Source organism: Theropithecus gelada, chromosome 2, assembly GCF_003255815.1.
Source record: "Theropithecus gelada isolate Dixy chromosome 2, Tgel_1.0, whole genome shotgun sequence".
Classification (NCBI taxonomy): Eukaryota; Metazoa; Chordata; class Mammalia; order Primates; family Cercopithecidae; genus Theropithecus; species Theropithecus gelada.
The window spans coordinates 75,443,885-75,469,801 of NC_037669.1; the positions used below are offsets into that span (position 1 = coordinate 75,443,885).

General features: G+C 42.9%; 1 protein-coding gene and 1 long non-coding RNA gene across 3 annotated transcripts in view; one reads left to right on the plus strand and one right to left on the minus strand.

The window, feature by feature from the left end:
• Positions 1-5,451, minus strand: part of LOC112619093 — a 326,539-nt gene extending 321,088 nt beyond the window's left edge. Inside the window, exon 1 of the long non-coding RNA XR_003118174.1 lies at positions 4,985-5,451. This is a non-coding gene — a long non-coding RNA (uncharacterized LOC112619093). The remainder of the gene's footprint in view (positions 1-4,984) is intronic.
• ADAMTS9 (ADAM metallopeptidase with thrombospondin type 1 motif 9) overlaps positions 2,329-25,917 on the plus strand; it is a 178,339-nt gene continuing 154,750 nt past the window's right edge. For both annotated transcript variants that reach the window (XM_025376938.1, XM_025376939.1), the window contains exons 1-3: positions 2,329-2,780; positions 3,357-3,757; positions 8,901-9,063. In XM_025376938.1, coding sequence (XP_025232723.1) covers positions 2,666-2,780; positions 3,357-3,757; positions 8,901-9,063 — 679 coding nt within the window. In that variant the 5' untranslated portion in view covers positions 2,329-2,665. The remainder of the gene's footprint in view (positions 2,781-3,356; positions 3,758-8,900; positions 9,064-25,917) is intronic.

Sequence of the window (25,917 nt, forward strand, 5' to 3'; positions counted from 1 at the left end):
TTACCTCATGGTAAGTACTGAGTAAGAGTACTTATTTAGACAAAGAGTAATTATTCAGACAAAAGATTTTTGCCTGAATTGTTTAGTTAGCTCAACTGTCCTTTTCATGTCTCACGATTTAAAAGACTTTTCCTAAGATTCTTTAAGACTTTTTTGCAGATGTAAATGCAGAAGCCAGCTAATACATTGAAGAAGAGATGAGCAGCCTCACTAAGGATGAGAAATTCAGAAACCTAGGCTCTTGGTCATCTCAGGAGGTCACCAAGAGATATTTTGTATCTTCCTGGCCTATCAGTTCTTGTGGATCAATTTTTTAAAACTGTAGCCAAAGTTCATTCTTCAAGCAAAGTCCTAAAAAGAAAGCAAAGGAGAGAGAGTACACAAAGGAGGCTTCTGTCCCTACATATCATCATTTCTATACTGTTAGTTAACTTCTGTTTGCCAGGAGGGATTTGAACTGAAAGAGAAAGAAAATATTTAATGGAAAATACTGAAAAGTGCTATACTTTTGAGTAATTTTACAATGGAAGTACTGGAATATTTTCCACAGGAATCAGCCAATAAGATTGATTTCTTGATATTTTTCTGTTCCTTACTAAATTCTCAGCAACTCCCAGACACCGTGATTGTGGGGAATTTTATTACAATAAAAAGAAATACTGTGTATTAGAAGAAATGTATTTTAGTGAATTAATTTGGAAGTTCAAGGTTTAAATGCCATTCTCTAAAAATCTCTAATTGTGCACAATACAGGTGTTATTTTTCCATTCTTACATTTTACATACCCATTATGAAATTCTAGTAATAATACAATGGTAACATCATCAATTTGGGTTAACAATTATTTAGCAAATTCGTCTTGCCAAGTCATTTTTACCCTTCACCGGAAGAAATATTTGTATTACTATCTCAAGAACAGTTGACATTGCTAGCATATTGTGATTTGGTTCCTAGTGTTGGCTATCTTTGGTATTTCTAGTCCTGAGTGCTAACCTACCACGCAACAGAACCTCAACCCCGGTTATAGGATACTTGGGCAAATATATATTTATTAGTCATATATTTATATGTTTTTACCGATATTGTCATGTCTTTTATCTTGAAATTAACACTTTCTATCTTCCTGAGGGCTGGTTAAAGAAAAAACGCCACTGAACCACCTAGGATTGAACAATTCTCACACATACACACACACACACACACACACACACACACACACACACACGAAGGTGTAGCTTGAAGCGTCTGCTTTCAGTCTTTCCAAGCATCTCTCAGGCTGAAAGCAAGCGGAAGCGATTGAGAAATCCCTCCAGGGACTGGTGCTTCCCACAGGGATCTACAACTTTACACTCCATCCCCCCTTCCCCTCCCATCTCTAAACCCCCGGGTAGTAAGCAGCGCCAGAGTCCCCGCCCCTTCTCGTTGCCAAAACGCCTTCTTAACCTTTTTTTGGGCCGGGGACCTAGAGAATGCTATGGACCCTCCACGAATGGTGACAGAGGTTGGTGGAAAGCACAGCTTAAACATTTTGCGAAATTTTCAAGAGACCACGTATTCGAAACTCACTCCGAGCTGCAGGATTAATAACCCCATTTCTAAAACTCTTGACTTGGGGCGATTAAATCCAGAGCGGAGCTCAGGTGCCAAATCTCCTCCCGAGTGAAAAACTATAGGAAGGGAAGGAGCTCCTGCGCTGGGCCACTTTCACTTGTAAGAAACCAAAAGAAGGGGACTGGTGGCAAGAGATAGGGACGGGAGAGAAAGGAAAGGAAAAGGAGAAATGTGAGAAACAGAGAGGGACACGGTGGGGCGGGGAGAAGACGGACATCACAGGGAAAAATGAGGAGAGGGGACAGAGTCTGAGAGGCACAGCAACAGGGAGACAAGGGGGAGGAGAAAAAAGAGACTCGGTAGGGAGGAGAGAGAGGAGAGGAGAGGAAAAAGACGAGAGGGGAAGTGGCTGCACGCGCGCCAGGAAAGGGAGAGAACTTTCCCTGCTTTCCCTCCCCGGGGCAGGGAATCTCAGAAAACCCCACTTCAGCGAGGTGGCGAGGACCACGACCAGCTGCCCCGGCGCTGGTGACGCCTCTGGCCTCCGCCTCTTGCAGCCGGCAGGGCCTCCGGCTGAGAGTCCCGCACGGGCCGGCCGAGGAGGGGACATGGTCTGGAAGGAGGCGGTCCCCGTTCGTCTCGCTTTCTCCTCCCCTCTCCTCCTCTTGGAGGCGTGCACCGGGGGCATTTGAGAGGCTGTGGACCCGCGGCCCCCCCGCCCCCGCCCCCCCAGCCCCCCATTCAAGAAGCCGCTCAGCTATCCCGGCCAGCACAGGGCGCCCGGCGCGCCTCGGAGCGCAAGTTCCTCGCCTTCTCCTGCCCGCTCGCTGGGCATTATGCGGCCAAGCAGCCGAGCCCCAGTCCTCCTCCTCCTCCTGCTCCTCCGGCTCCTCCTGCGGCCCGAGCGGCTCAGCTCTCGGCAGGCGGCGGCGTTGCTCAGCCGAGCGCAGACGGGACCCTCGCAGCGAGACCTCAGCGACTCCTAAAGTCAAAAGTTGGCGGCGGGCGCCGGGCTCCGCGCGCTCTCCACGGCCGCTGCCTCGCGTCGCCGCCGCAGCCAAGGAGGGCAGGAGGGAGGGGGGTGGGGGCAGCGGAGGGAGGGGTGGGAAGCACCATGCAGTTTGTATCCTGGGCCACACTGCTAACGCTCCTGGTGCGGGACCTGGCCGAGATGGGGATCCCAGACGCCGCGGCGGCCGTGCGCAAGGACAGGCTGCACCCGAGGCAAGGTAACCAGGCTCCGGCCCCCGGGACCCCGCCGGCCCCGACGCCGCCTCCCGGTCCTCGCTCCCGGGCAGGGGCACCCCACAGCGGAGGCCTCTCTCCTTTTCCTAGAAAGAATTATCTCCCGCTTTGCAGCCTCTCCCTTCTTTGGGTCATCCCCAATCAATTGCTAGGGAGGGACACTGTGGAAACGAATTTAGGCAACCCCCCCCCACCTTGCTGTTAGCCGGATATATCCCCCATCCCCACTCCCACGCTGCAAACTAAAGTAATTTAGTAATTGGGGGCACCAGATAGCGTCATGTTTTATTTTATTCAGGTTATTTATCAATATCTTAAATCATATATATTTTGACTTGTTAATTGTCTGGCTCGGAATAGTGTATCCTTAGCACCTAGCACAGGTCCTGTTACTGGCACATAGTAGGTGCTTAGCAAATATTTGTCCGCTGATTAAGGGTGAAGGGATTGGCTCGAATGGGCTGGAAAATAAAGTCAGAACAAAGTCCCCACCTTCGTTTTAAATTAAAGCTTGAGGAAAAATGAATTATTGGTTCATATACCTCTGCTTCTCTCCGCAGTGAAATTATTAGAGACCCTGAGTGAATACGAAATCGTGTCTCCCATCCGAGTGAACGCTCTCGGAGAACCCTTTCCCACGAACGTCCACTTCAAAAGAAGGCGACGGAGCATTAACTCTGCCACTGACCCCTGGCCTGCCTTCGCCTCCTCCTCTTCCTCCTCTACCTCCTCCCAGGCGCATTACCGCCTCTCCGCCTTCGGCCAGCAGTTTCTATTTAATCTCACCGCCAATGCCGGATTTATCGCTCCACTGTTCACTGTCACCCTCCTCGGGACGCCCGGGGTGAACCAGACCAAGTTTTATTCCGAAGAGGAAGCGGAACTCAAGCACTGTTTCTACAAAGGCTATGTCAATACCAAGTCCGAGCACACGGCCGTCATCAGCCTCTGCTCGGGAATGGTAAGTGGGCGCGCGCCACCTCCTCTCCCCTTCCGCCTCCTCGCCCGCCTCTGGAAGATTTAATTGCCCTCTAAGCCTAGAGACCCTCACTGTGGCGAGGCTCCCCTCCTCTCCGGCGTTAAATATCAGCTAGAAACTCGTAGGGTTTGGGTAGCTAGCTCTGTGCGTGCGCGTACACTGGCGTGGAGCGCACACACCCGCCCCCAGGGGCTTCTGGATGTTTCAGAGCTTTCTGGAGTTTGGACTCGGTTCAGCGGCGCATTGCCCAACGCTGCGAGGCGGCCTGGAAGTCAGTTTCCAAACTCGGAGAAGGTTGCTGGAGTTGCGGTTCCCTGCAGCAAACTTGGCCACCCGGGAGCCGAGCAGCTGAGCGCAGGGCGGACCAGACTCCTCATTGGTGCGCCTTGCATCGGGGATGTGGGGCTGAGGATCCGCTGCCCAAGGCACTGGGAGTTCCTTGCGTGTGTGTTGTGGAGGGCGGTACGTAATCTAGAGTCCCCGCTTTCTCTCAGGGCCTTTATTCACGCGCCAGGAACCCTGAGGCTGAACTGGATTGACAGGGAGCAGGTCCCGTCCCAAGAACGGAAGGGTGGGCCGAGGGCTCTGGGGGCGGAGGAGAAGGCGGAGCCTACCCCGGACGCTTTGAACTGGGGTGGAACCGAGAGTGGGGGTGCAGCGCAGTCCAACTCTGCACCCTACTGGTGGGGTGGCCGGGAGAAACAGGATAGTGGGAGACAGCCTGGAGAGGCTGTCCGGACGTGATTTCGGTTCCTCTGGGGTTTCTACTACTTAGGGGTTCCAGGGAGTGGAGAGAGGGAGCCTGCGGCGCACGTTTCCCTAGGGACTGAGGCAGGGCGGGGAGACCGCCTTCTTGCGCTTCCAAATACGCATTTAGCAGGGAATCCACGTTGGTTCCCCGACTCTCTGCCGACCCCTGCACGTGCCCTCCAGTGGATCTTACAAGGCATCTGCCCCCGACTTCTCGACATTTGAGGAGTCGCTGCTGTACGGTTCTGGCCCGAACAAGGGTGGTCCTTGACTTTCCTAAGCGACGTGCGTTTCTGCCACGCGCGTGTGACGCAGAAACTTACCCGGGTCAGTCTCTCCCAGCGCATGGCGCTGTACGCGCAATGGGGTCGTAGGCAGTGTGCCCGGTGATGCCTTTACTCTTCCCGAAGCACCCACAGCCCCTCCCTCCCTTTTCTAAGTGGGGCCTTGGATACTCACCCCCGGACACTGGGCTGCTCCATCAGTGCGCTGTCGTTCGCGGCTCTCAGAGTTCCCAAGCGCATCCTTCCTTCTCTGCCTCGCATTGGAAGGATCGGGTGGGGAGCATGGCAAGCCTGAAGCCTGGGAGGGGGTAGTTCTAGCCTGCTGGGATTCAAGGAAAGGGATAAACCCCTTTAGCCCCCAGCAGAGCGCCCGGAGCCGTGGCTCCCGAAATGCGCTGTCGAGATTGTTTGGGGGTGGGCGGAGACGGCAGCTTGGCGAAGTGGGAGGGGGTGCTGCGGTGAGTCATCGCTGCCCCAGGACTTAGGGCAAGAGCTCCGGAATCCTTCCCGTCTTTGAAAGGTTAAGGCTCGGATAGGCAGAAGTCAGCCGTCTGAGCCCAGAGCCTGGAGTGCCCCCAGATTCCAAGATAGTAACCCCCAATTCCAGGACCGCAGGGATAGGACTGCGTGTGTACGTCGTTTGTAAACAGTCTTTACTCCTCCTCTCTCCCCGCCTCCACACCCGCTGAAGCCGAGTGGCCCCAGCAGTTGTATAAATATTTTACTGCGCAGCACCTTCATTTTCAATGGCAGTTTTAGGTGGTAATGGGCACGTGGTTTCTTTGGGAACTGAGGTCTGGGGCTTCAGAAACGACTACCTGTACTGTAATAACCTCATTTATATTGCGTTTAATTCGCAGTCTGCCTCTTTTGGGGAAAAGGGCCCTCATACATCTTAAGGATATGCGCTCTGGCTCTTTGTATCTTCAGTCATTAATCTAGCTCCAAAACTCCTGCCCCTCTGTCTTCCTTCTGGAAGTTATCTCCTCCCAAGACTTACCCTTACCACATATGTAGCAGTGGCGTCATGATATTGCTAGTTCTTCGCCTAGGAGTCTTCCAGGAAACTCTTGGGAGTCTACCAGATTTTGGAGTGGGCCGTGCCATCCTGCCACCCCTAGTCACTTGTCAGTTTTTCTGAATTTCATCTGAGATGGGTCGCTCACCTCTCCTGAACATCTCTACCCTAAATCTATACCCCTTCACTTTTCTCCCCCTCTCTCCTTAGGACTGATGTCTAAGAAATATTACACTGGGCTTCTTCTCCAGTCTTTCTCCTCGATCGCTAACTCCATTTGGCATTTGAGACTATTTACAGTGCAGTCAGACTATTTACACTGCTTTCTCTGCACCCCACTCTCAATCCTAGTCTTCATTGCCTTTGTGCCTTTGAATTTACTTGGTCTTCTCACTCATCTTCACATACTCAAATCCTACCCTTCTTTGGAGGTGTATATGATTTATATCTCTTCTTTCCCAGAAGACCTTTTCATAGTTCCCCAAGTTGATGTCATCTCTCCCCCTCCACCTTCATAGACACTTCTGAGAGTCTCTCTTATGATGCTTAGTATGTTCTCCCTTACATCAAGGTTCTTGGTACACATGTTTTATCCATTTCTCCTTGGCAACAGGGTCAGCATCAACTCATTTTTCTTCTATATTGGAGCTTTGTATGTTGTGCTTAGTATGTACTTAGTATGTACTACGTATGTATACTTAGTATACATGTTTGAATAAATAGTCACCTTAACCAAGAAAAGATAACTCTTAGGCCCACCTTTGTGAATCAACAGCACGATTAATTCTGTCATCATATTGATACGATTTATTGAGCTCTTATTATCGTCTGCCTGGCTATTATAAATAGTTTACATATGTATTATCTCATCCAAATCCTCCAATAACCCAATCCTCAAAACAACGCATTTTACTGACAAGAAAAAAAAAAAATCTGAGACTTTGAGAGCCAGAGACTTGCCCATGGTCTCACAGCTCATAAGTGGCAGGGTTGGGATTTCAACCGGGTCTTTCTGATCCTTGGCACTTAACCATAGACCAGAGACTGATCCTGTTCTCCTGAAGAGAATTTCAGGGTTCTTTTCTAAAAAGGCACAGGACTAAAGTCAGGTTAGACAGCACTAGCACTGTCCAGCTGCTTCTGTACCATCGAAGGGGAACTTGGGCCCAATCACTTCCTCCTTCTGTGTCTTGGTTTTCCCATTTACCAATCAAAGGTGGCAAATCGTCACCAGCTGAGCTCCCTGGCTCTTTCCCAGGACTCGTGTCTCTGATGGGTTTCACATGTTATGATATGCGCTCTGATTTGTGCTGGGAGAACACCAGAGTTGTGTATTGAAAACAGGCAGAAAGTAAATTTATTAAATCACTTCTCTGGCAACTAGCTACTCTGTCTCTTAGTCTGACCACACCTGAGCTGCCCTTTTCTTAAACCAGGGGCTCATAAATCATGTGGAGAGCTTTTAAAACAAAAAACATTCTAGATCCATCCCTAGAAATTCTGAATCTGTGAGTAGTGGGTAATGCCCCAAATCTAATTGAAAAACAAAAACAAAAAATCTTCCCAGGCAATTTTGAAGCTAGCTGTTTTGGGGAACCAATGGCTTAGCCTAGTGCTGCTCATACTTTAACATGCATAAGAATACCCTGGGAGCTCATTAACATTTCAATTCTTGGACCCTGCCCCTAGAGATTTTGATGCAATAGATCAGATTTGAGGTGGAGCACAATTATTTGAATTTCTAATAAGCTCCTGGATGATGCTGATGCAGATGCAGTTGCTGATGTTCAGGGAGTCATTTTTCCTGTGTCAATGGAAGGATGCAAGGCATCAGATTTTTTTTTCAGCATGGGAAATGGGAAAGTGGAAGAGAAGAGAAGAGCTTGATTTCTCCTCTTAAATACCACTCAGCAACGTGGCATAGGAAATTTTTCAGCGTTCTTGTAATTTTTAGTTTGGGTGGTTCAATCTTGAGGTATCATTTATCATTTGCAAAAACTGGATATGTGGGGTGAAAAGGAGCAAAAGTGACTGGCAAGGTCCTTAGAATGATTAGGAAGAGCAAATTTTATCCTAATGGTTAGAGGCTAACGCTGGCAACACCAAAAACCGTTCATGAGTCCTAAGTCTTTGCAAGGTGTCAGGCATTTTGCTAAGCACTTAATTATCATTATCTCCTTTAATCTGCACAGTAACTCGTTACATTAAGTATCTATCCCCAGCTGACAAACAAGGAAGCTTAAGCTCAGAGTGGTTAAGGAACTTGCCCAAGGTGAATGGGTAGGTGGTGGTGCTGAAACTGGAACCTAGAGCAATCTGGCTTCAAAGCCTTGCAGGACATCACTCCCCTATTTTGCAAAGGAAAGGGTTGGTGAGAGGATCATGTGCCAGCATTACAGGTGGTACCACCTTGAATGCATTGTGGCCAAAATATGCTTCTTGAATTTGAATCAATGGGAATACTTCAATAGGACAGCTTTTCCTGCTGCAATGCATGCTTGTCCCTAAGTTTCCAGGCTCTTTAAGTTTCCAAGACTCTTTCAACAGCCTGTAGTAATGATTGGAACTTGAGCCCTAAGGAAGTATTTCTTAGAGACAGATTTGGATAGCAGGTACAATCAACTGGAGTCAAACCAAGAATCAGTTACTGATATGACACTTTGGAAGGCTGAGCCAGGAGTTGAAGACCAGCCTGGGCAACATATTGAGACCCCCATCTCTACAAAAAGTAAAAAATTTAGCTGGGCATGATGGCATCCTATAATCCCAGCTACTCAGGAGGCTGAGGGGGATCGCTTGAGCCCAGGAGTTCAAGGCTGAGTGAGAGGGCGAGACCGTATATCTAAAATAATAAGAATAGTAAATAATAATTTTTAGAAAATGTACTGATATGACAGAGAGTGAAAATAAACCACTTCTCCACATATGTTGCAGCATTTTCAGTTGAAACAACCCTTCTGAAAAAGAATTTGGGTAAAATGACACCATCTTTACTTGAAAATGTTCTTTTGTTTTTCTTCCTCCCAATGACTGAGTTATGTTAAATCAACCTTCCATCTCTCTTCATTTGCAGCTGGGCACATTCCGGTCTTATGATGGGGATTATTTTATTGAACCACTACAGTCCATGGATGAACAAGAAGATGAAGAGGAACAAAACAAACCCCACATCATTTATAGGCGCAGCACCCCCCAGAGAGAGCCCTCAACGGGAAGGCATGCATGTGACACCTCAGGTATTTGCTTCTTGCTTACGCAGAGAGCCCAGCTCTTTGAGATGGGTAAATTGCTCTACTACAGAAATGTAGCTCTCTTTCAGTCTACAAAGTGCTACCATATGCATTATTGTTTATTCAGTCCTCAAATGAGGTAGGGATACATACCCCACTGTACAGATGTGGAGACTAAGGAGAGGTTTAGTACCTTTTCAAAGGTGCACAGCTAAGAAGTTATAAAGTCAGGATTTGAACTCAAAGTAGTGACTCCATGCCCTCTATGGGCAGAGCTGCCTTTTTGGTTGAAGTTGCTGATTTTTAGGGTTCAGCTTGAGTAATATTCAGGTCGTGATAGTAGCACCCTCAGTCACCAAATGCTTGTATTTTTTTGGCATCTTCTGTTCATTTGGGTGTTTTTTGTTTGTTTGTTTCACCATGTACGGTTACAGAAATGTCTTATAAATGGAAGTCACAAAAACGTATATGTGTTTGTTGAATGTTTCCTATAAACTTCAGGTTTGCTCATGTTCTGTGACTTAAGGAACTGTAGGCAGGTACCTGTATGTTACGCCATGAGGTACCAATCAACCAGTCAAATCCTATGTGCCCACTGCTAGTCTCCTTCCATCCTGGCCAGATTCTTTGAGGTTTTGTGCTGATGTGTTTGGCGATTGTCAGGGATACATCATTCTGGGCACCCTGGAAAGCTTCTGTCTGTGTTTCTCCATCTGCAGTCTTGTAGCAACACTCCACTGCCTCAGAAGCCTGGTTACTTTCTGCCTGATGATAAGTTATCCTATGAAATAATTCCTCAATTTGGTCCTGCATCTTAGGTTGTTCATGAAAATACTTAAAAAAAATTCTTGGACTTCCTGTCTCTAAAACTTTTATCTTTCTTTCTATTCTTTATTTTTAAAATTGCTTCTCCAAATTAAATAGCATCTCAGGGTTTTTCTGGTATCTCCAAACAAGGCCAAAATTCAAGACCACCAGGGAGTTTCCTCAAATGCTCCCCAGAGGATCACTTACTTCATCTTATACCTGTACCAGGTTGTTCAGTGGGATAGCATGTGCTATCCTATTCTCTCCTGGAATTATTATTTCTAAAGTGAATCCTTTAATAAAAGATAACATTGACCATTTATAACCTACAAGTAGCCAAATTTAAGGGTGTAGCATTGTAGGTCTTTTGGCTTTATCGCATCCAGTTCTGTGTTCTTACCACCACAACAAGATGGAATATAACTGAAGCATTCTGTCAGACTCGAAAGAACCAAAGGATACGAGGAGTAGAGGGGCAAGTATACTTAGATAGATCAAAAACAATAGTTGCAGCAGCAGGTACAGAGTCAAGACTGCCAGACACCAGCAAGTTTAATGGACAGGACATTTATCACATTTTTGACTGTGCTAATAAGACCATTAGCACATTGTACCATAACTTCTTGACTTCCCAAATCTGTATTAGCAAATACACATTTTAGACATGTGTATAAATGTAAATATAACATGAAATGTATATGTAACATACAGAAATGAAATTTGCAATTTCCCTCCTTCCATCTTATTTGTATATATTCAGAAGACACTGAAATATTTTTTTCACTAATGAATTTATTGACCAATGACACTTTAGGGGAGTGTCACTGGTCATGACCAATTTATTGACATGACCAGTGACACTCCCCTAAAGTGGCTACAGGTCAACATTTTTTAAAATGACTATTTATTATTGTTTTATTCTGTACATGCATTATGCAAAGCACTGTACCTGCACTACCTTGCTTAATCCTTATCACAAACCTATGAGGTAGGTACCATTCCTAACTCCATTGTATAATACCTGGAAAAGGAGCTGAGATTTATGAAGTAGTTTGCCCAAGATCTCACAGCTAGTCCACAATGATGACCCATGTTTGTCTGTCTTATTCCGTGACCCATTTTCTCTGTGCAGGAGTCTGTGTGGAAAAGAGAGAGGGGGCAGAAAGAGAAAGTCTTAATTAATATTGTGATTCAAAAAAATCTTCAAGGTTCATTTTAAAATATTAATTATGCAAGTTAATGGACATTTGATTTCCTGGGCTGGAGGAAATGTCATTGTCAAACCCTGTTAAAAACACAAAGAAGAGTGAATCTTAAAAATGTCAAGTTCGAGAACAATGAAGATGCCTTAGTTAAAAAAAAAAACAGTATTTGGGTTCCAGTCATTATTAAGGTTGGTGCCTTTAAGTACCACCTTCCAAATCACCAATGCCAGTATTTTTAGTTTTCCTCCTAGTGTGTGCTTTCTCCTGACCAATATGGTGTGCCATTCCTTCATCCCATGTGATGAACCAGGAGCCCAGCAGTTTTGATCAGCTCTTCCAAAGATTGCTGCTGGGCTGTGCCACTCTGGTCTCTCTCTTCCAGCTACTCTGCACCTCTTCTTTGAATTCAGATGCAGTTTCTCAGGACAGTTTAGAATATGGCATGATTCACCAGCAGGCATCAGAGGAATGGACCAACACGTCAAGGACACCTCTGAAATCAGGTAGCCTTTGCACAGGGAGTGAAAGTAGGTTGGGGTGGGAGTAGTCCCTCTTGCCAGAGAGAAAAGGGGCTGCCTAGCAATAGCAATCCATTCAGATTCAGTGATACACCTTCCTTCCCAACCACCAATCAAGAGCAGTGGTTGGTAACCAAAAGTAACCTTTAGAAGTACTCTGGGAGCCTCATACAAATGCAGATTCTTTAAAACAAAACAAAACAAACCCCTCTCCCAGGCAAACGTGATGAAGCAAGAATCAGTGGTTTTAATAGTGCTCCAAGTGATTCAGATGTTTAGCTAAATTTGAGAGTCACTGCTAAAGTTGGGTTTAAGGCAGTAGTCATTATCTGTCACTTGCTGTTGGCATTGCTGTGAACTTGACTTTCTACATCAGGGCTTTCCACGTCTCCTCTTCTCATAGAATGATAGAATATTGGAACTGGAGGAGTCCTTAGCAGTCTGGTCTAGGCCAACACTCTAATTCTGTGCAGATAAGGAAACTGAAGTTGCAGGATGTTAAGATGCTTCCTCCCAGGAGTGATACCCTATATATTCAACACCAACTCATCCGAACTTTCCCTAGCCTTGGGAGAGAGATCCTGCTGAGCTAGGTGTAACCCTTTAGTTACCAAATCATGGGAGCTGGAGCAGGGCAAGACACAATGGCTGTGACACTTTCACATGCAGATGGAATATATCTTGGTCATTTCTGAGTCTTGAGGTATGCCTAATTTTCAAAAAAGGATTCTGAGATAAGTTAGAAAGGGAAGCATAGAAGGAGTCTTCTGCAATGAAAGCTTTATGGGTTTAGAAAGGAGTCTACAACTCTGTTTCTTCATTCATGTGTCCATTCATTCAGTTAGCCATCAAGTCTTTATTGACCAACTCCTCTGTGCCAGGAGGAGAAAACCAGTAACCGTCCGTATTCCTGGTGAGTTGTATGACTTTAAGCACACTTTATAATATAAAGTAAGAATAACATGTACCTTTCAAGATTGAAGTTAGAGCTAAATGAGTATGAAATAATGAAAGCTGCCAGGACAGTGTTTATTTAGCAGGTGGTAGACAATCACAGAATGGTAAGATTTTTTTTTAAGGGTTCATGAAAATAGGAAACAAAACACCACAATAAGGAAAGGAAAACTCAAAATACGAAAATTCATAGCTAATAGCCTAGTGCTTCTGGGTAATCATGAAGGGTTTAGGGGACTTGTCCAACGTCACCCTGCCAGCTAGTAGCAAGGCTGAGGGTGCTTTCTGTCCCCTTGTTTCCTCTGTACCCAATGCAGCATTTAAACATTTTCTTTCTTGCAAGTTTCTCTTGGCCCAGTGGCTGCCCTTCCCGATTGTATCTGTTTTGTCGTCACTGGTTATGTCTATGTGTGTACATTTGGGTCATTTGAGTGTCTCTGCATTTGTCTGTCTTTTCATCCTATTTGTGAGTTCCTTAGGGTTCAGGATGGGAAGTGGGGCGTCTTCTCTCCTTATGACATGCCCTTGTGACTGCAGTGTCCTCTACACACTGGGTCCTCAGTAAAATTCACTGTGCTTACTGCCTGCCAGCCCCACACACCACGGGGACAAGCGAAAGGCCTATGGGAACCCTTCGGAGAGTGGCTTGCTTTTATAAGCCACTTCCTGCGGATCCTTCCTATTGCTTGTTTCCGGATGAAATCCCAAGTTCTGTTTCACAGACACTCTCTGTTTGACCCTGAGTTTTGTACAAGAGGATTTAGTGGTTCTTATCAGTGCTTCCTGGTAGGTGGGTGAGAGAAAGGCAGGGAAGAAGGCTGTTTTGTTTGCCTGGGCCTGGAAGACAAGTGTTTTTTCTCTAACTCAAACTTCTCCCTCACCTTCCCATCTCAGCAAGGCCAGGTGATTTTTGTTTCTTAAGGCATTTAAGAACTGTCTACTCTGTGACCCATCAATGCTGTGCCTAAAGAAATAATTGGACAATTGTGTAAAGGTGTTTATGAACGAGATCCAGTACAGTGTTATTTATTATAGCAAAAGACTGGAAACAGCCTAAGTCCTCTTTGGGAGGAAGATAGATCAATACATTATGACGCAGGCATATAATGGATTCCTATGCATCTGTTAAAAATGATGGCCTGAATTTATGTTACCAAACACAGAAATATATATTCAGTGAACAAGCAGGTGATAAACTAGTATGTTTGGTAGGTTTTTTTTTTTTTAATGATAAACTGTATTTGTGTACATGTGTGTAAACAGAAAATCTGAAGTAAAGACATGAAAATATTAACAGTGATTATTTATGGTTACTAGGAACATAGGCAGTCTTTACTTTTGAAATTTTATATTCTTATATTTTGTGACTCCTTTGCTATGTTTCTGTAACAGTTTCATAATCAGAAAATACCGATAAAATGAAATGGGGACAGTGGCATGGATTTATTTTGCTAGACCCATTGAACTTGTCACTGGAGACCAATAGCAGCCAAGCCACATTTTGGTCTCTTAGGATCTTAGGACCTTAGAAGTGGAGATTATCAGTCCTTTATTTTCTTGCAATGAGGCAGTCTCAATAACCAGACAGATAAAAATCCTGCCTCATGTCTACTTCTTTGGGACATCTGTGGCTGGTTAAAGTTGAATCTCCCATTCAACCCAGCTAAATTGCCTTGTGCCTGTTGGACTGACCCTAGTATTATTAAGATTTCATCTCCATTAGGCACTGGTGACTCTGTTTGTCACTCCCATGAGACGGTACCATCACTTCCTGATTGGGATTTCCAGGCTGCCGTTACAAAGGCTGGAAAACATAAGATGATAATTAAAGACATCATCTGTTAGGCTCTTATGTGCATATGGGATCACTATGCTACACACTTTGCACACATTATCATATGTAATACATTCATCAACATTGTAGGTTAGGTATTATTACCCCTATTTTACAGTTGAGAAAATTAGCTCAAAGAGGTTGAGAAACTTGTCCAGAAGGTCACGCAGCCAGGAAGAAGAGAGTCTGAGCCTTAACCCAATCTGATTCCAATGTTCTATACTGTGGGTCGAATTGCGTTGAAAACACAAATGGAAACTGCTATCTAGAAACCCCTTTTTTGGTTTGTTTGGCTTTTTGAGGCAGAATCTCACTCTGTTGCCCAGGCTAGAGTGCAGTGGCACGATCATAGCTTATTATAGCCTTCATTTCCAGGGCTCCAGGGATCCTTACACTTCAGCCTTCCAAGCAGCTAAAACTAGAGACATATGCCACCACGCTTGGTTCATTAAAACAAACCAAAAAACATTGCAGAGACAGGATCTCCCTGGGATTACAGAACCGAGCCATCATGCATGGCCTACAAACCGCTTTTTAACTTCAGGTTTTGGAGCATCTTCTTTGACTACCATCTAATTTCCATTCTCTAGATGATACTAATAAGAATTGACATTTGCTGAGCATGTATCATGTGGTAGGCTCCGTTCCAAGCACTTTACATGGATTACATATTTCAATGCTTACCGCAAACTCCATTTTGCAGATTGGAAAACTGAGACACAGAGAAGTTCATAATGTTGACTTGCCCAAGGTTATAAAGCTCATAAACATACCATTTTCTTCAGCCCTTATGTCCTGGTCTAGTTAGGGGATATTTTTTGGCCTCGGCATTGATTTGACTGCCTTCATATATAAACTATTTCTGCTGGCAGGAATTTTTAAATGCCTGTCTGGAATTTGATTTGATTTGAGGAAGGCTGCCTGGTGCCTGAAATTCCCACCAAGACTCTAATGACTCACAGAGGCCTTGTGTCTGTCTCCAGCAGGCCTCTGATGGAGTGTATACTTGTTACACATTAACCTCTTGGATCCCATTAATAATTTAGCATAGATTAGCTGATTAGATTAGCTGCCCTTCGAGTGGTGCCCAAATGGAGTGAGAGACAGAGCTGGGGAGCAGACCCCTGAGGGGGCTTTTGGTAAAACATTCTGGGGCAGCCTGTGGGTTCCAGGCAGTGACAAAAGCTTCGGCTGACTTCAGAATCCTGCCTGGGCCCCAAGCAGGTCAGTGGTTGGTGGCTAATTAGTGACTTATGCTAGGAACTGGTCTGCCTGCACTTTCTCCACACACTTTCTGCATTCTTAGACCCTTTCAGCCTTGTAGAGATCAAGAGCAGGCAGCATTTAAGGAACTGTGTACTTGGCAATGTGAAAGCACATTATGATTATTTCATTTACTCCTGCAACAGTTCGTGGGAGGAAGATGCTCTGATTATTCCCATCTTACAAATGAGAAAGCTGAACTCAGAGAGGTGAACAAACTTGTCCATAACGTGCAGAAGAGAGGTGAACAAACTTGTCCACAGTGTGCAGGAAGGGAAAAAGCTGGCACTGCAACTCAAGACTGATTATGAATTTTTAAAGACAGTTATTGCCATTTGGTATTTATAGTTTGAGCCTGATTTCCTTTCATTTTCCCCTTTTTGTTCTTCATCGGAGTTTATACAGTTTTTCTCTTTTTTATAGTCTTCAGTGACTTTCTGTCAAATAAACAGTCAGTATAAGCAATGACCTCTAAAATCCTTGGTAAATTATTAGAAAATCACTGTTTTAAATACATTAATTCTGTATTTCTTCAACTTGATCTACTGAATGGTACTTATAAAAATTCTGCTTTCCTTTTTTTAAAAAAAAAACTTTGGTATTAATAGGGCAGTACTCCAATAAAGTCATTAAGAAATAGTAAAAAAGAAACTTCTAATACAGGAATTGTACCTTCTTTCATCTGTTCCCATTTATTCATTAATTTTTTTAAAAAAATCATTTTGTTTTTAAAAACCATTTTATTATGAACATCTTCAAGCATACATAAAGGTAGAGACAATAATAAAATGAACCACTATAAACACCATGAATCTTAATAATGACTAAGATTTTTCTACATTTGCTTATTTTTCTTTATGCTGAGTATATTAAAGCAAACCCAAGATACCATCTCTAAATATTTCATGATAAATCTTTGAAAAGTGGAGATCTTTTTGTATGTAACTATAATAGTATTAATATTTGATACATAATATGTGTCAAGTAATATTATAAATAATGTTTCAGCAAAATTAACAATGATTCCTTCATATCACCTACACAGTACCTATATTCAAATTTTTCTCATTGTCTCCAAAATGCCTTTTTACAATCATTGGTTAGATTGTGATCTAAACAAGGTCCACACATTGCAACTCATTGTTGTCTCTGAAGCTACTTTTCACTTTGTTGTCCTTATTGCTATTGTTAAAATTGCTATTTTTGTTCTAGTTTTAGTTTTGCTGCATATAGCCCCTTTTTCCCTTCCATTGCTCTTAGTCTTTGCTTCATCTTTATCATCATAAGGTCAGGCTGCAGTTGCAAGGATTTGAAAAGCAAGGCCAGCCTCCAAGGCCAGAGCAGGTACCCAGAGCAAAGCCCCTGGGCCATTAAACCACTTCTCAGAGTGATTTAATTGAAGGGAAAAGGCAGTATCTTTGGGAGGTGTTTTGACTCCTTGTCTGAAGTGCCTTGATAGCTCTCATTGTGATGTTCCTATCAATAGAAAGATCCTCAATTTACAGTGTCATCATGCATAGGGTGTGTGTGACCCATGCATTCTTGTTAGGTAATTTTGTGAACATCACAGAGTGCACTGACACAAACCTAGATAGGATAGCCTACCACACACCTAGGCTAGGTGGTACATAGCCTATTGCTCCTAGGCTACAGACCTGTACAGTATGTGACTGTACTGAATACTGCAGGCAATTGTAACATGATGTTAAGTATCTATGTATCTAAACATAGAAAAGGTAGAGTCAAAATTTAGTATTACGATCTTAGGAGACCACTGTCATATCTGCATTCCATCATTGACTGAAATGTTAAACTACCTTTTCTATCCTTAAAGGATCTCCCTCACCTGTGTTTTGAAGCCCAGAAGGGCCAGTTTGCAATTAGGAATGTAAGGTGGCAAGTTAGGTTTGTACCTGAGATTAGGACTCATTTACATACAAAATACGCTTATTCCCCAAAACCTTTTTTGGGTTGTTGTGTGAGAGTCTTGCTCTGTTGCCCAGGCTGGAGTGCAGTGGTGCAATCTTGGCCCACTGCAACCACCACCTTCCAGGTTCAAGCTATTCTTGTGCCTCAGCCTCCCAAGTAGCTGAGATTACAGTGGTGCACCACCACACCCAGCTAATTTGTATATTTTTAGTAGAGACAGGGTTTTGCCACGTTGGCCAGGCTTGTCTCAAACTCCTAGCCTCAAGTGGTTCATCTGCTGTGGCCTCCCAAAATGCTGGGATTACAGGTGTGAGCTACCACACTTGGCCCCCAAAACTTTTTAATTAAGCTTCTGGATCCAAACACAGCCATAAGAGCTGCCTGCTTTACACCTTCTGTGGCATCTCAGGACCTTTCCCTGTTTCTTGCTAATCATATTTTAGGAATTCCTGACACTTCGCTTCAGAAACCCATTCCCTGCTGAAGAAAAGGGGTGCTACAAGGATGAATACTTGATAATATGTTCACCTTCACAGGAACCACCTGAAACTGGTTAAGATGCACATCGTTCTTTAGAAGGGACTTCAGAATCAGTAGAAGGCTCTGACAGAGGGCCATCTAGCTGACAGAGGCAGGAAGATTTTGGTGTTGACCTGAGAACCCTCCAGATCTTTCACTTGAGTGGGCTTTCTTTTTAAAGTAAGACATGGCAAAATTTCTTGAGTTTCTTCATATGAGGGGATAATCCCACTTTGGTTAATAAAGTGCTATTTTATCATGCATTGAGGTTTAACATTTGCACCTTTGTATCTGCCAAAGATGGTTTCTTTATGATAATTGTATCATTGAAGAGACTTTATTATAGCCATTTATGGCTGTGTTTTCTCATTTGACTTTTTACCTCTGGACCAGATATTTGCATGGATGTTCTGTGCAACTGAAAATCATTAATAAATAATCTGAATATCACAAAAAGAGCATGGGTGAATGCAAGATCTGATATGGTGTGCACATGTGACTGAATAGTGGGCTTTGAGAAGGAGCAAAGTCAAACATGGGGCAAATGTTGGCACAAGTCTTCCTTTTTATTGATTCTCAATTCTTATGTGACGTTAGAATTAGAATGAGTATTAAAAATGCAGTTGCTGTGTCGAAAAATGTTCAAGTTAATGTGATTGGCTTGAGAATTTTTCTGCTAATTTTTTTTTAATTTTTGATAAATCTTTTTATTTTCCATTAGTGTTTCCTAGTGTTTTCCTTCCATTTCTCTATTAATGTATAATTTACATACCATAACATTTAACCTTTCTAGTGTATAGCTCTGCAGGTTTTAGCAAATGTATAGTCATAGAACCATCATGATAATCACGTTACAGAGCAGTTTTTGGTGTCCTTTGTAATCAGCCCCTCTCCCCACTCCTGTTTTCTGTCTCTATAGTTTTGTCTTTTGCAGAATATAGAAATAATCACTAGGCACAGTGTGTTTGAGGTTCATCCACATTGTTGCCTGTATCAGTAATTCATCCTTTTTTATTGGTGAGCAGTATTCCATTGAATGGATATGCCTCCATTTCTTTAACCATTACGTACTTGAGCAACAGTTTTTGACCATTACAAATAAAGCCACTATAAATATTTGCATACAGATTTTTGTGTGAATATAAGTTTCCACTTCATTTGGATAAATACCTAGGCATAAGATTACCGGCTCAGGTGGTTAATGTATGTTTCACTCTATTAGAAACTGCCAATATATTTTTCAAAGTGGTTGTGCCATTTTGTAGCCCCACCTGCAGGGTATGAAAGTTCCAGTTCCTCTGCATCCTCTCCAGCACTTGGTATTGTCAACATTTTGTTGTTCTGCTTTTGTTTTTTGAAGTTTAGCTATTCTAATAGGTGTTTAGTGGAATTTCATTGCAGTTTTCATTTGCATTTACCTAAAGACTAATGATATTGGGTATTTCTTCATGTGCATATTTGCTGTCCAAGTATCTTCTTTGGTGAAGTATCTGTTCAAATCTTTCAGCAATTTTTTAAAACTTAGAATATTTGTTTTCTTATTACTGAAGTCTGAAAGTTCTTTATTCTGTATATAAGTCCTTTGTCAGATATAGTTTGCAAATATTGTGTCCCAGATTGTGGCTTGTCTTTCAAAAAGTCTCTTAATTTGTAAATGCTTATTTCATCCATAGCTTCTTTATTTTATTGCCAGTACTTCATGCACCATAGATTTCATGCAGTCCCAGAACTACATAGCAAGAAAGTGTAGTGGAGCATGCAGTATAGAGCTTGTCCAAAAAATGGAATAGGAGAGGCTTATTTAGGATTTATTATTCAAAGCCATGGTCTAGGCCAAGAGAAGAGGCAGTTGTTATTTTTATTGCTCATCTGTATCCAGAAACACAACTCTCCATGTCCAACCAGTATACTTTGTGATGGCAATGTGTTGTCTTAGCTCATGGGTGAAAACAGGTCCAGAGGAGCCTCTTCATAGGTAAGAATGCAACTGTGTTGTATTGCATGTATGTTACATGTGTGTATGTGCATGCAGACAGCTCGAGAGAAAGAGAGAGTCAGAGCGACGATGAGACAGAGACAGAGGTAAAAGAGTTTGGTGTTAATAGTATGAGATTCAGCCCTTACGACCACATGCCCTGCTGCTGAAGAGGGATAGAAGATGTAACTCCATAAATCCTGAAAGTTTCCATCCTGTGCTTTGTGGACAATTTAAATGCTTTTCCAGAGATATCTTTGATTGTATACTTTTTTGTTTCTTTCAAGCCAGTTTCCTAATTCTCACATTTGATGTTATTTCATTGTAACACGTCAGATTAGAGAAAATAGAAGTGGTTTTTCAGAAACTATTATCTGTTTCAGCAGGTCCGAAATAAAATTTTCCCAATGAGTAATGGAGATGTGTAGACTGTACTCCCCTTAATATAATTTAACATCAGCAAAAGTCCACTTCTTTTGTGTTGGTCTCTCTCTTTTGGAGTTATTCTGTCTTCTTCTTCCCTGCCACCCTGCTGACTGTTTCATCCATAGCCTTTCTGAGAGTGACAGTGGCTCAGAGGGAATCTCTGTTGGGTTTTGCCCCTTTGGAAACTGAGGACTTCATTTTTAATCATCATTCACTTTTATCTTATAAAATACAAGAATTCATAAATTTTTAATACTGGGGGAAACTTTAGCGAGAACTTCTATTCCAGGCCTTCTCTTTATGGATAAGAAGATCAAGGCCCAGAACTTCGAAGGGACTCCTAATATTGGAGCTAGAATGAATGGCAAAATTGAACACAGGCTTCTTACTTCCCAGTCCTGTGTTCTTTCCAGGCTGTAACACAGGAAAAAGCTGCAGATGGTGCCTGGAAAGGGGATGTTCAAAAGTATGACTCAAATGAGCTTTGGGAAGTGCCATTGTATTTATTTTAAGTGTGGGAATAATTAAGAATGAACTGTTGAGACTGTTCAAGAAGTTGTCTCAAGCTTATAGAGAAAGATAGAAAGGTTTCAATTCATTTAAGGGATTAAGTTGTCACATCGAGAGCTGAGTATACAGCAACCAAATATGATTTTAAAATAAATAAATCCATCAAGCCTTTTCTGAGCTGGACCAGGGTATTGGGGAAGGTGGCCTGTGGCTGGGGAGGAAGACCAGTGAGGTCCACCAGTCACTGGAGTACAGCATGCCCCTGTGGTCACTCACTTCCATGGTCATGGAACATGGACATTGGGACGAGAAAGGGTTTCAGTTGCAGGCCCTATAAACCAGTCCTCAGTGCCTACAAACTAGAAGACCTGTGTATCAAAAGAATGTGGGAGATACACTCCCTACGAGTTGCTTACATGCCTTTTCAAAGAGCTCCAGCCCAACTGCGCTTTAATCTCTGATATGAGAATGATACCTAGACCCACCACAGGCACCACATTCAGCGTCAGGGCCACCCACAAGCTTCAGTGAAATGTCAGATAGCAGGCAGATCCCAGCAGCAGGCCTGGGAGCCACTTCATTCCAGCAGCCTTAACCTGCTGCTCATTCTAAGTAATGAGAGTTAGCACAGCCCATGCCTCCAGAGTACTTCCTACCCACCAGGCCCCGTTCTAACACTTTATGTAGACTAAGTCATTTCACCCTCCCTACTGCCCTATTAGGCACGAACTGTCATTATCCCCTTTTCACAGATGAGGAAACTGAGGCACAGAGGGCTGAAGTGACTCACCAGAGGTCACAAAGATTGAATGCAGAGCAGCTGGGATTTACACACAGGTCTCTCTGATTCCTGAGCTCACACTCTTATCTCCCACAACACGCTGTCTCCTGTATCCACTCTGCAAACACTTCCTGCCTAGAATGCACCATCCTATACGGTCACCAGGAGGCCCTTGAGATGTGGCTAGTGTCACATGTTGAAATAATATTTTGCATAATTGGGTTCAATAGAATCTATTATTAAAATTAATTTAATCTGTTCCTTTTGACGTTAAAAAAATGTGGCTACTAGAAATTCTTAACTTCCACGTGTGGCTTGCATTTTATTTCTACTGGAGAGTGCAAGCCTGGGAGATGCCAAGCCGTGGCACAAAGCAGCCTGAGAAGCGGCCATGGCAAGCGAGCTGCAGCCAGGACAGGGTGGCTGTGGGCAGCTGGCACCCTGCCAGGCAGAAAGATCACTCTCCCACTACTGCTAAGAGATAGAGTGAGTCGAAACCAACATTTCCCAAATAGTACTTCGCAGGATATTGATAGCAAAACTAAATGTCTCTTAGTAAAATACAGGCCCTAGGATGTTCAGCGTCTTATACTACTTCAAATAGATACTTTAAGTATTTTCACAAGTTATTTCAAGTGTCCCTCAGTTTCCTCATTTATGAAATGAAGGTAATAGTTCCTACCTTATCGGGTTGCTTTGAGGAATAATCAAGTGCTTAGAAGAGTGCCTGACAATGCGGGGTCTTTTTTTTTCCATATGAACTTTAAAGCAGTTTTTTCCAATTCTGTGAAGAAAGTCATTGGTAGCTTAATGGGGATGGCATTGAATCTATAAATTACCTTGGGCAGTATGGCCATTGTCACAATATTGATTCTTCCTATCCATGAGCATGGTATGTTCTTCCATTTGTTTGTGTCCTCTTTTGGAAACCATCATTCTCAGCAAACTATCGCAAGAACAGAAAACCAAATACCGCATGTTCTCACTCATAGGTGGGAATTGAACGATGAGATCTCCCACTCGGACACGGGAAGGGGAACATCACACACAGGGTCCTATTGTGGGAGGGGGGGAGAGGGGAGGGATAGCATTAGGAGATATACCTAATGTAAATGACAAGTTAATGGGCGCAGCACACCAACATGGCTCATGTATACATATGTAACAAACCTGCACGTTGTGCACATGTACCCTAGAACTTAAAGTATAATTAAAAAAAAGAGTCCCTGACACAGAGAAAAGCACTCAACAAACGTTGGCCAGTATGATTATGGCCTGTAGTCATTGTTGTTATCACACTTAGTTGAAGGAGTTATAGAATGGAGAATGAAAAGGACACAGAAATTGACCACGTAATTGGAAGTAAAGCACTCCTCAGCAAATGTACAAGAACAGAAATTATAACAAACTGTCTCTCAGACCACAGTGCAATCAAACTAGAACTCAGGACTAAGAAACTCAATCAAAACCGCTCAACTACATGGAAACTGAACAACCTGCTCCTGAATGACTACTGGGTACATAACGAAATGAAGGCAGAAATAAAGATGTTCTTTGAAACCAATGAGAACAAAGATACAACATACCAGAATCTCTGGGACACATTTAAAGCAGTGTGTAGAGGGAAATTTATAGCACTAAATGCCCACAAGAGAAAGCAGGAAAGATCTAAAATTGACACTCTAACATCGCAATTAAAAGAACTAGAGAAGCAAGAGCAAACACATTCGAAAGCTAGCAGAAGGCTAGAAATAACTAAGATCAGAGCAGAACTGAAGGAGATAGAGACACAAAAAACCCTCCAAAAAATCAATGAATCCAGGAGTTGGTTTTTTGAAAAGATCAACAAAATTGACAGACCACTAGCAAGACTAATAAAGAAGAAAAGAGAGAAGAATCAAATCGACGCAATTAAAAATGAAAAAGGGGATATCACCACCGACCCCACAGAAATACAAACTACCATCAGAGAATACTATAAACACCTCTACGCAAATAAACTGGAAAATCTAGAAGAAATGGATAATTTCCTGGACACTTACACTCTTCCAAGACTAAACCAGGAAGAAGTTGAATCCCTGAATAGACCAATAGCAGGCTCTGAAATTGAGGCAACAATTAATAGCCTACCAACCAAAAAAAGTCCAGGACCAGATGGATTCACAGCTGAATTCTACCAGAGGTACAAGGAGGAGTTGGTACCATTCCTTCTGAAACTATTCCAATCAATAGAAAAAGAGGGAATCCTCCCTAACTCATTTTATGAGGCCAACATCATCCTGATACCAAAGCCTGGCAGAGATACAACAAAAAAAGAGAATTTTAGACCAATATCCCTGATGAACATCGATGCAAAAATCCTCAATAAAATACTGGCAAACCGGATTCAGCAACACATCAAAAAGCTTATCCACCATGATCAAGTGGGCTTCATCCCTGGGATGCAAGGCTGGTTCAACATTCGCAAATCAATAAACATAATCCAGCATATAAACAGAACCAAAGACAAGAACCACATGATTATTTCAATAGATGCAGAAAAGGCTTTTGACAAAATTCAACAGCCCTTCATGCTAAAAACGCTCAATAAATTCGGTATTGATGGAACGTACCTCAAAATAATAAGAGCTATTTATGACAAACCCACAGCCAATATCATACTGAATGGGCAAAAACTGGAAAAATTCCCTTTGAAAACTGGCACAAGACAGGGATGCCCTCTCTCACCACTCCTATTCAACATAGTGTTGGAAGTTCTGGCTAGGGCAATCAGGCAAGAGAAAGAAATCAAGGGTATTCAGTTAGGAAAAGAAGAAGTCAAATTGTCCCTCTTTGCAGATGACATGATTGTATATTTAGAAAACCCCATTGTCTCAGCCCAAAATCTCCTTAAGCTGATAAGCAACTTCAGCAAAGTCTCAGGATACAAAATTAATGTGCAAAAATCACAAGCATTCTTATACACTAGTAACAGACAAACAGAGAGCCAAATCATGAATGAACTTCCATTCACAATTGCTTCAAAGAGAATCAAATACCTAGGAATCCAACTTACAAGGGATGTAAAGGACCTCTTCAAGGAGAACTACAAACCACTGCTCAGTGAAATAAAAGAGGACACAAACAAATGGAAGAACATACCATGCTCATGGATAGGAAGAATCAATATCGTGAAAATGGCCATACTGCCCAAGGTAATTTATAGATTCAATGCCATCCCCATCAAGCTACCAATGAGTTTCTTCACAGAATTGGAAAAAACTGCTTTAAAGTTCATATGGAACCAAAAAAGAGCCCGCATCTCCAAGACAATCCTAAGTCAAAAGAACAAATCTGGAGGCATCACGCTACCTGACTTCAAACTATACTACAAGGCTACAGTAACCAAAACAGCATGGTACTGGTACCAAAACAGAGATATAGACCAATGGAACAGAACAGAGTCCTCAGAAATAATACCACACATCTACAGCCATCTGATCTTTGACAAACCTGAGAAAAACAAGAAATGGGGAAAGGATTCCCTATTTAATAAATGGTGCTGGGAAAATTGGCTAGCCATAAGTAGAAAGCTGAAACTGGATCCTTTCCTTACTCCTTATACGAAAATTAATTCAAGATGGATTAGAGACTTAAATGTTAGACCTAATACCATAAAAATCCTAGAGGAAAATCTAGGTAGTACCATTCAGGACATAGGCATGGGCAAAGACTTCATGTCTAAAACACCAAAAGCAACGGCAGCAAAAGCCAAAATTGACAAATGGGATCTCATTAAACTAAAGAGCTTCTGCACAGCAAAAGAAACTACCATCAGAGTGAACAGGCAACCTACAGAATGGGAGAAAATTTTTGCAATCTACTCATCTGACAAAGGGCTAATATCCAGAACCTACAAAGAACTCCAACAAATTTACAAGAAAAAAACAAACAACCCCATCAAAAAGTGGGCAAAGGATATGAATAGACATTTCTCAAAAGAAGACATTCATACAGCCAACAAACACATGAAAAAATGCTCATCATCACTGGCCATCAGAGAAATGCAAATCAAAACCACAATGAGATACCATCTCACACCAGTTAGAATGGCGATCATTCAAAAGTCAGGAAACAACAGGTGCTGGAGAGGATGTGGA